Raw genomic sequence first — 10,849 nt, 5'->3', positions numbered from 1 at the left:
TTCTGTAAAGAACAGGTAAACGATCAAAGCTTCAGGTTTTAAGTTACTACCCCGCTCAAGCAGCTTGAAATGAACTGAACCGAGGCTAATAGTTTCTACAGTTTTCTACAGTTAGTTTCTACAGTTTTATACAGTTTTAGGGCAGTGGTAGTCCAATGGTTAAGGCTCTGGGTTACTGATCATAAGGTCAGGGGTTCAAGCCCCAGCACTGCCAAGCTGCCACTGTTGAGCCCTTGAGCAAGGCACTTAGCCCTATCAGCTCCAGGGGCGCTGTACCATGGCTGACCCTGCGCTCTGACCCCAGCTTCTAGATGAGTTGGGATATGCGAAAATAAGAAATTTCCCCACTGTGGGACGAATAAAGGCTTATCTCTATCTTCTCTTGTTGTTCTACTCCAGATTTTAACTCACTGGTTCATCATTAATTGCACATTAATCAGGATTTTTGTCAAACTGTTCAAATTGTCTGTGTGGAATTACACAGCATGTGACCGAACACAGTTTAAAAAAGGCAAAAAATATATAAATGTCATGCTTTTTGTATGCTGCATAAAAAGAGGAAACAGCACCTTTGTGAAACACCATAAAATGTACAGGAAATCCTTTAAAAAAAATAGGTCAGTTTCTTCACCAGCGAAAAAAAACAGAAACAAAAAAAGCTGTATACATTTTCAAACAATTTTTGCCAACAACATGGACACACATGTGAGGTGGAAAAAGTGTAAACGTCATTTTTTTTTTTTTTTTTTTTTTGGGTGTGTTAACCTTGTTATTAAACCTAATTCTCTCTTAGTTCACAACCCAAGATGTTCTCATGTTTGCAAATTTGAACCATTTTAATTGAAATGTAACAGAATTCACCATTTATAATCCATATAGGTTTTGCAGAAGATGCAGTTTGGCCACTGTCTAATTCTATAATCTATGAATTTTACCTAAAAAAAATTTCAATACTCTTCCAGTAAAATGTTAGCTCTAAAAGCAGTAAATAAGGTCACATGTTTCAGACCTAAAATCGAAAAGCAGAAGCTGGGTGTGATTAAACGCATATTTAGCCGGCGGTTGTGACAACTTTTGCCAAAAAGACCCACTGCTGACCTAAGGCCTTTTTCAGTTTTGTTTTTTTTTTTCTTTGCACAAAACTATGTCACTTGAGATTGGTAGCAATCTTGGCCACCGTACCCTGAAACCACATGAAAGCTGGAAAGTGTAGCTGAACAATAAGGACTGAATAACCGAAAAGAACAGTGAGATATACTGTGAAAACGTACTCTACAGGCTGTGTCTGATCTGAGTCATGGTGTACTGACTACACCAGAGGAAGTTTGACTTGCTTATCTTACATGCTGTTGTTTCTCACACGTTTCGCTCGGTTCATTTGTAAGTAGTCACAGATTGGTTTGCAGCATGGCTACGATAAGTTCTTGCGTACGCAGGGAAAACTTTAAATCAAAAGGGTTTACTCTCACCAAAGCTTTCAGACAACATGGTATTGATTTGTGTTGTATTAATGTCCTTAAGGTTTACATGCTTATACATCTTCATTTCTAGATTTGTATTTGGGTCTATGAGGACATGGGGGTATGGAGGAGGATGATCCACTGTGGCGACCCCTAATGGGAGAAGCTGACAGAAGAAGAAGAAGAAAAAGAAGATATCCCTGCACTGAATGTTTGCACTACTGTGCATGTTTTCTTAGTATTTCCAGCCCTATTTCTACATGTAAGCATGGTGTGTTTTGATGGCTCCACACGTATGCATTTTTCACTTCTTTCTGTGGCGAGTGTCAACAGAGTGCTGGTGCCGAATACAGAGGGTACGTGCGAGAGTGGCAGGCGTCAGCGGCTTTTCCTAGGAGGAGAGGCAGCCTTTTTATGGACGGAAAGGAAATGAGCGGTTTAGCTAAAGGGAAGTATTGGGCCTTGTGAAATATTAGAAAATTAGATATAAGGAATACGAACATTCGCTTTGCTAGTTTTTGTGGGTTTTTTTTTTTTGGGGTGGTTTCAATCCATCCAGTTCCAGTAGATTTAAAGGTCACATTGGCAGATCTGTTAATGCAGAACTTTTTGGCTTCAGCTGACTTTATGTGTTGTATGCTAGGTGCATACTTTTCTTTGAAAAGGAGCAGAAGCCAGTTTTATGGGAGCGATGTGCAGTGTTATCAGTGTGCAAGAGAATGTTGACAGACCGAATAGACCCAAGATAACAGATACACATCAGCAAAAACACGAGGCCACTAGTGACGCACACCAGATTCCCACACCAGACTTATCCTCCCTACCCTCTCTCTCTCACACAAACACACACACACACACACTCTTTCACTCTCGTTCTTTCTCATAATCCCCTTCTTCCGATTTCCTTTTGGTATATTTGAACAGATGTTAAAAGAGTTTTCTCAATCATTCACCCCACTGGACCAAATTATGCCTGAAGCTACGTATTTACAGTTACAGATGTTCTCGCATATCCCTTGGAAGCTTTCACAACCCTAATTCTTTTCTCTATCAGTCTGTTTATCTGTCGAGGGGTAAAAAAATTCCAGTTAGAACAGCTTGTAAGAGTACAAAATGTCTTGTATTTTTTTTTTTTCACAATTTTTTCCTTTTCCCGACCCACCTCATTCTGTCCTGTGGTTTTTCCCCGCTCAGATGCCTCCCCTCAACTCACTTCCTGCATCCATAAGAAAAATACAAGAAAGGGTGGTACGTGCAGAACTGTTCCAATCTAAAGGAAATGACTTGCCCATATTTGAACCTCCCCCTGAAAGTTTTCACTTCCAAATATGTCAAATCCCGTTGGCTATCATAACACACACACACACACACACACACACACACACACACACACACACACACACACGGTGCAGCAGACTATGCAAGCAGCAAATAAGATTGTTTTGCACAGTAATTGTATTATAATGATGTTCATTGAAGATGAACTCTTTATAAATTATTGTCTTCATGATTCTGCTTTATTCAATTTCCCCAGATATCAAACAGTTCAATCACATTTTCTTTTTTTTTTATTCCTTTTTTTTTCAATTTCGAGGTGGAACTCATTTATTATTAATAATATTGCACCCTGACTTGACGGTAGATTGATTATTCACTAATGCCTGGCATCCACCCAAAAATGAATGAGTGAACAAATTATTTTATTTAGGACATGTTCTTTCAAATACCTGAACTGAACATCTGCCTCGAGCCCTGAATTACATTAAACATTGCGGTTTGTTATGAAGTAGACTAGAGATAATATGACTCAACATGACATCCACTATATGGAACAAAGTATTGGGACACCTTACTTTTCCAGCCATTTGCGGTTCTTCTCCTAACTGTGGTTCTGCTCTCCAAATAAAAAACTGGAGGCAAACAAATGTAAAGAACATTTTTGCTTTATATTTTTCCGTCATCTGAACTAGGAGGCCCAAACCTGTTCATGACAATGGCGTGGAAGATCTTGAGCGACTCGCCATAGAGCTCTGAACTTGAACCTACTGAATAACTTTGGGACGAATTGGAACGCCGACTGCACCCCAGGCCTTTACTAACATTGCTGATGAGGTTATTATGACAGAAAATGTTGAGTAATATGGAATAATATGTTCGTATGGTCAAGTGTCTACAAGCTGTACACCATACTCCATATGGTGTATTTCTTCACATTTATTTTAGAACTATGTTCCAGTATATTTTGCAAGAACAGGAACATAAATGTTTAAATAAAAACAAATGTTGAAGTCCCCCTTCCCAGTGTATGTTTGTGAAGTAGAGGTAGGTAGAAAGAGGGGCCGAGAATAAAGATGAGAGTGTTGATCACAGTGGAGCTCACTCTTGGCTGGCAGATTCTGCACCCAGCCTTGACTCTCATACCACGCTTGTCTGTGAGGCCAAAGCCCAAATTTTCCCACGGACAAATAAAGGCTATTTGTACAAACCTCCAATGCAGTTAGAACTTTGAACCAGACACAACAGTAACTTTATAACTAGAAGGAACGGAGCACATAAAAATCTTGCTCAATGTGTTTACCACGGAATCATGACTTTTTTTCTTTCTTTCTTTTTCATTTACATGTCATTATTTTCAGGTTGATCCAAAACAACTTACAAATGAAGCAGAATCCAGTCCATGCAGAGAGTTGTTGTAGACTCTCAAAGCAATATAAGTTCTATCAGATGACTGGAACATGTGGAAGATAACTGAACAATCAAAAAAACAAAAACCTATGACTAAACACAGAGATGAAGAAATGGTAGCACTGTAGACTGCAACAGAAATGAGTCATCATGTGGTCTGATCATTTAGGAGTTTGCTGCAGTCAGGGACCAATAGTTGGCATTTTGTGTCTTAGGAACTATTAGTTCTTTAAGTATTATTAGAATTTATTTTGTTCTTAATCATGGGCACGTTACATATCACTTTATTAAAGGTGTGTTGTAACGATTTGAAATTTGATTACATTTCACAGAGCCCTGGACCCCCTTAGGGGAATTCATGCAGTCAGCTGAATATACATCTTTCACTTACTTGCTTCATGTTGCACTTTTAACAGGGTTGACATTTTGTCCTAAATATGACAGTGGCCCATATGTGGTTTATATCCGTGTGTGTATACACAAAGTGGTTGCGTAGAGGGAAGAGGAATGGTATTTAGTGCATAAAGCTAGACTTGGCTACCGCAAAAATGTGCTGTGCAGTGACCCGAGTGAAGAAGCGCAAACACATGAACTTTCCTTTCAGGTTAGTAACTTGGACATGATGATGTGGCTGACAGATATAAAGCAAGAAAAGCAGAAAAGCCCAGTGTCCTAAAATGGTGCTGGCTTATTAAGCAATGCGCATTTCAAATAAACACGGTGAGAGCACATTTTGCAGTGTTTTTACAAACCATGCTGCCCAAATGACAAAGAACAGAGTCACATTTGCCCTTTTTTTTTAAGAAAGTGTGTCCTTTTAAGACTTTTTTGTAATCGATCAATAATTACAAAAACTAAAAGCTTTCAATTACATAATACAGTTTGAGTTGTATGCAGCTAAGGAAAGGCAGGTACTTTCCCTCTTTTCAGAACTTTGTAAATATGGGCTCAAGCCCAAGAACACCACCCACAGCTGCTGAGTCAAGCCTGAGCCACGTTTATGAGGTCATCCTAAAGGCAGAGTACACAAAGTGACAGCTCAGTCTTAAACATGCAGAATATCCCTGAGCTGGCACAGTCCTTTTTCCTGTTTAAATGAGTCGAAAGCAATGTGGCTTCAAAATGTGCTATAAAAAAAACGCAAAGTCATATGAATAGTAAGCATGACATTGTCATATGCCCAGGTCTATCACATGTCGGCGAATTTAAAGACTGAAATAGATAGATAGAATCATAACAGATCTTAACAGCGTGTATCGAATTCCGCCCAGAAAAGCATTAAATATATTTATCTTTCAATATTTGTGATGTCGTCAACGATTGAAGTGCTACCCAGGCGTCTGGAAGACATTTTAAACTCAGGTGACAGCAAAAGCAGGAGTTTTTCTTGTTTCCTCATTCACTATTCATGTGCTTGAAAAGAGAAAGACTTAACAGCTCTTCCCATAACTCATGAAAGTCTCTATGAAGCTCAGGGAATGAGATACACTGAACTTATCCATTACCCAGAAGTGAAACAGAAGGAAGAGATTTATGCAGCTGAACCAGAATGGAAAGAAGGGTTAGGAGGTTCAGAAACAGGTTACATAACAGTATATCATTATTTAAACACCAGCTGTATGCCTGTAAAATGATTTCAATTTAAGGTTAACAAAAGTGTTAAACAAACATACATTTTTACTTGACCTAATGCTAAGGTTTGCATAGAATCACAATGATTTCTGCAACATGGAAATTATACATATATGTGGGGAAAAATGGTTGAAACGTAATTGTATTCTGGGAAATTTTTTTGTGTAGCATATACAGTCATTTGCCATTTTTCATTCTATATGTATGTATTTATGTATGTATGACGAATACAGTAAAAACAAATCCCCTTTCGGTTTCAGTAATTTGCACTACATTAATATCCCATACAATGATAGTGTTACATTATCATACTATGTTCTGTGTGACATTTTTTATTACATACTTTAAAAAGGAAAGCACACATAGCCTTCGGTGAGTCAGGAGGGTTTACTTTCCATACTCCTGAGACAGCTCCCAAAAAAAGAACCAGGAGTGCTCAGAAGCCTAAAAGCTCTCAGACTGACACCAGGGGAATTTTCAACATGCCTTGTCTCGTATATATAGATATTTTTTAAGAAAATGTGTGTCCGTGTTTAGCTTTCTAGCAAATTTACGGGCAGGGATAATGACTGGCAAAATAATGTGCTTGAAAATGTATGACGTGGCTGACTTGGTGTAATCGGGGAATTTTCGTTTATGGTACACTTTCTATAAGAATGTATCATCAATCACATGCACAATAACATGACTCATATGCCTGCAAGTTTGCAAGAAATTACTAGAAAAACAGTAATATAGAAATAATAAAGAAAGACAAAAATGCATCATTTCCCAGACAATTTACTGCTTTTCATAAAGTAATAGATAAAGAGAAATAAGGCTTCATTTTTTTTTTTTTTTTTTTTTTTACTTGAAACTGTACCACAACAACCAAAAACAGACAAAGAGACGAATAAAGTTTAGAGGCAGTAAATATTATTTTCTGTAAAAAAATCAAAAATCAAAAATAAAACCATTTGCTGTCATTTTAAGTCATTGGACAGCTTTTTATTTTTATTATTATTATTATTATTTTTATTATGATATGTATGTTATGTCATAATATAAGTGACATCTGAACCGAGGTTCTGTTTCTAATAAGCATTGAATTACCTGGTTATGGCTGAATGGAGAACAAACTACATAACATAACATAACATAACATCACATATCATGTGTGTGTGTGTGTGTGTGTGTGTGTGTGTGTGTGTGTGTGTGTGTGTGTTTTTGGGGGGGTTGGAGGGTTGTACATGTTCATTATTCTTTTACAAGCAGTTTTAGAAAGATTTATTTTCTCCCCAAACTGCAAATTTATTAATATTATTATTATTATTATTATTAATATTATTATTATTATTATTATTAATATTATTATTATTATTATTATTATTATTATTATTATAAGAAATTATCTGTGTGTGTGTGTGTGTGTGTGTGTGTGTGTGTGTGTGTGTGTGATTATCCATGGAATACACGTTTTACTCCTTACCAAATAAAAGGAAACAAGGAAAGGAATATTATTTTTTTCCTGAATGCATTATAATGATGATGAGGATGATGATGATGATGATGATAAATGATCCGGTGTATTATACACTCAGATCAATGTCGATTTTTGTATTTTTTTTACCCGGAACCGAGAAGTTCCTCGGGACACATTTAAAGTTTACGGTAAAGGCGCACTGGAGCTTTCAGGTTATGAAAAAAAAAACAAAAAAAAACACCTCGACGAAACTGAAACGTTTTCCTGCCAATCCCCAACACGCACGCGCACGAGCGCTCGAGCGCGTACACATACACACACGCGCGCAAAAAGGGCCCGCCTATAAATACACGGCTCCACGTCACAACGCGCACACATAAAGACTCACACACCCGTTCAGCCTTCAGAGCTTCGCCACACTGTCACACCAACTCTAACGACTCAATTCTGAAGTATGTCGGACAACTACGACGAACTGCTTCGCGTAAGTTACTTTTCTACACAATTTGTTTGTTTATTTGCTTCACTTTTTCCTCTTTTCTGTCCCGCTCGGAGTGAAATGACCTCCTGTGTGCTCTGTTGTTCGCTTTAACACACTTGACCTACGTGGCAGTCTTGCTGAGGTTTGCTTTCTCAGAATGAGTGAAGTTTTATTCACGTTGTTGTTGTGTTTTCTTCTTCTACTCCTCCAGAACCTACTTCAGATCAGCCTGAAAGATGATTTTCCTAAACAACACACGAAACCGTCGGTGCCCCGGCAGCTGTCTTCTTGCTTCTCTACGAAGAGCCTCAGCTCAGAGAAACTGAGCGAGGACTCACTCAGCTGGCCGTTCGATATCTGGAGCGGGAACGGCCCGAAGAACGTGCCGCAGAATCCGTTCAGGTCCGACCGGTCGATGAGTCTGACTGACAACTACCTTCCCAGCGTCCCCAACAACAAAATGAAGTCACTCGAACTTCCGCCGCCGCCCGGATTCCCTCCCTTGGCTCCTCAGCCTTCGAACCGGTATAAGACTGAGCTGTGTCGAAGTTTTCAAGAGAACGGCAGCTGCAAATATGGTAGCAAGTGTCAGTTTGCGCACGGCGAGAGCGAGCTCCGAGGCCTCTACCGTCACCCGAAGTACAAAACAGAAGCATGTCGCACGTTCTACAACTTTGGATATTGTCCCTATGGGAGTCGGTGCCACTTCATCCACGAGGAGAAGCTTTCCTCTCCGAAAACATTCAGCCAGAAGACCCAAGCCACTGCCGGCCAGCAAGCGCGAGTTCTTCGCCAGAGTGTGAGCTTCGCCGGTTTCCTCGGCTCTCGCAGTATCTCCCCACCAGTACCCTACGAATCCATGGGCTTCAGCCGTGCGCCTTCAGTGTCTCCTCCACCGGCCGACATCTTGTCCCCTCTATTCAACGACACCAGCCGTGACATGTTCCCCTTCCCGCAGATCAGAGGTGAAAGTGAAGTCCATAACCATCCTCCACTTAAAGAGCCTCAGAAATCCTCGCACTGTGTGTGGGGCCAAGGAACAAACTTTGAGCCTCTGGTTGGCAAATGCACCGGGAAGGAGAACAGAAGCAGCGCCTTCGGTTTCAGCCACGGCAGCATTCAACGCTTCGCTTCAGACGAGTCCCTCTCAGACCACGAGAGCTACAGCAGCACAGGGAGCTCGAGTGGCTCTGAATCTCCCACCTTCGAAAACGCAGCCAACAAACGCCTAACAGTTTTTGCTCGCATGTCTGTTTCCGAGTGATTTTTTTTATTCGTATTTTTTTTTCAAAGGACATTTTACAAATCACAAACTTTTCCAAAGATTCTTTATTACAACAATAATATGCTTATTTATTTGCTTTAATTACTGGCCATAGGAAAATGTATTTCCATACACATGCAGTCTAAAGCTATGTTTTTTTTATTTTTTTTTATTTGTTGTTATCGCATTTATGTAGTTTGTACCGTTGTGTCTTCCACTCGCTTACGGTAGATTTCACCCACAGACAAGTCGGTCAAATGTATCAGGTGGCGCATTAGTGCTACTGACGTAAGCAGAGTTTGTGTCTGTGCCCGTTCTACACAATCAGTTGACACAAATGAGATTTATAGGCTACTCAACCAGCAATGTGATGAACCTGAAATGATAGCTATTACATGTACTCACTAAGAAATGCACTTTACCTCGACTGGGAGATATGTAGCATTTAACCAAAGCATTATGATCTTATGTGCCTATTGTGAAATAATGGCTTGGATCTTGACAGCCTTTTGGTAAAACCTCCCTCAATTATAATTTACACACAACAAAATGTAAACAAAAGGTGTTTTGTTGTTGTTGATTTTTTTTTTTTTTTTTTTTAATAAGACAAGACCTGCCAGACTGTCTTGTGTTGTTTATCAGGGACTGTATCTTTACAGTGTTTCCGTAGTTTAGGATGCCATTGTTTTATAATTGTATAGACTTAACCAATGTATTTATTAAGTATTTATTAAAATAATAGCGATGTATTTTTTACTTATTTATCAACACACATTGTTGGGGTATTAAAAAACAGAATAATAGATATCATAATTTCCCCAAAATTTATTAAATAAATTATGTGGAAAAATTACTTTGGTCATTTGTGTGTGTCTTTTTTTTTTTTTTTGGTCTTTCTGTTTCCACACTCAGCAGTCAGAAACCAGCACACTGTATAACACTCATACTAAAGAAAATACAAATAAAGTGGATTTTATTGAAATATATATATTTTCAATATGATTTTAAAAGTCATTAAAGTAACACACGCTCTATTAAATCATCTCTTTACCACTTGTGTTTGCATTTTGGCTTTATGAGGCGGAATACAGGCGGTTGGATTTAGGGTGGGGTGGAAGGTACCAAATATAAGCTGTGCTTGTCTAGTAGTCCATATGTCTAGCATCACCCCTTCCTGTGTCACTTGTTGTATATGCTTGATTCCATTTCAGTGTAGTATCACTTCCCTTCTTTGTTTACACACTCTTAAACTAGAAAGTAATCATTTTACTCATTGCCTGGAACCAGAGAATTGATTTGGTGCTGTTTGAATATAAAAAAAAATACAAAATAAATAAATAGTAAAAATAATTTGAAAAAGAACATCTGATTACCCCAAAACATCATAAAATCATAAAATCTCATTTAGGTTTTCTCCACATGATGTTATTAAAGAGTTAAATACATTAGCCCATTTTAGTCCTTCTTATATGTCAGCCGGCACACCGGATGTGTTACCGTAACAACGGCGGCGGTCCAGTTAAAGCAAATAAGTAGCCACTGGATTTATTGTGCATCAGTGGACAAGGGCTCTTATTGTGCCTGACAGGGTAAACACACACAGCTGGTTTATGGTCGCTTAAATCTGTGTCTCAAAGACAAAATAACGGTGAGCGAACCATAGAGCTCATAGAATTCTGCTTCTGTATACAGGCTGTGTATGTTAATAGATACCAAACCACAAATACATCTCCATTCATTTGAAACACCGCTTTTGATTAAATGCGGTTTGAATCATGGCTTCAGCCGCATTTCGACGCAGATAACATGCTTGCTTAGGTTGTGAGCTGTGAGTTGTTGGGTCTTTAAAGTGTCTAAATCATTTA

At 38.8% G+C, this 10,849-nt stretch overlaps 1 protein-coding gene across 1 annotated transcript; it reads left to right on the top strand.

Moving 5' to 3' along the window:
• Window positions 1-7,569: 7,569 nt before the first annotated feature.
• On the top strand, window positions 7,570-9,837 carry zgc:162730 (uncharacterized protein LOC564559 homolog). The gene is made up of 2 exons (XM_046863667.1): window positions 7,570-7,723; window positions 7,932-9,837. The coding sequence occupies exons 1-2, from the start codon at window positions 7,694-7,696 to the stop codon at window positions 8,982-8,984; spliced, it is 1,083 nt and encodes a 360-aa protein (XP_046719623.1). The 5' UTR covers window positions 7,570-7,693; the 3' UTR covers window positions 8,985-9,837.
• Window positions 9,838-10,849: the final 1,012 nt, after the last annotated feature.

Source organism: Silurus meridionalis, chromosome 12 (genome assembly GCF_014805685.1).
Source record: "Silurus meridionalis isolate SWU-2019-XX chromosome 12, ASM1480568v1, whole genome shotgun sequence".
NCBI classification, from domain to species: domain Eukaryota; kingdom Metazoa; phylum Chordata; class Actinopteri; order Siluriformes; family Siluridae; genus Silurus; species Silurus meridionalis.
The sequence above is the reverse complement of the archived record's forward strand: the minus strand, read 5'-3'. Positions and strand labels throughout refer to the sequence as shown.

Coding starts and splice junctions, on each gene's coding strand:
- zgc:162730 (XM_046863667.1), top strand. CDS start 7,694: ATGTCGGACAACTACGACGAACTGCTTCGC. Junction 7,724..7,931: donor ACTACGACGAACTGCTTCGC/GTAAGTTACTTT, acceptor CTACTCCTCCAG/AACCTACTTCAGATCAGCCT.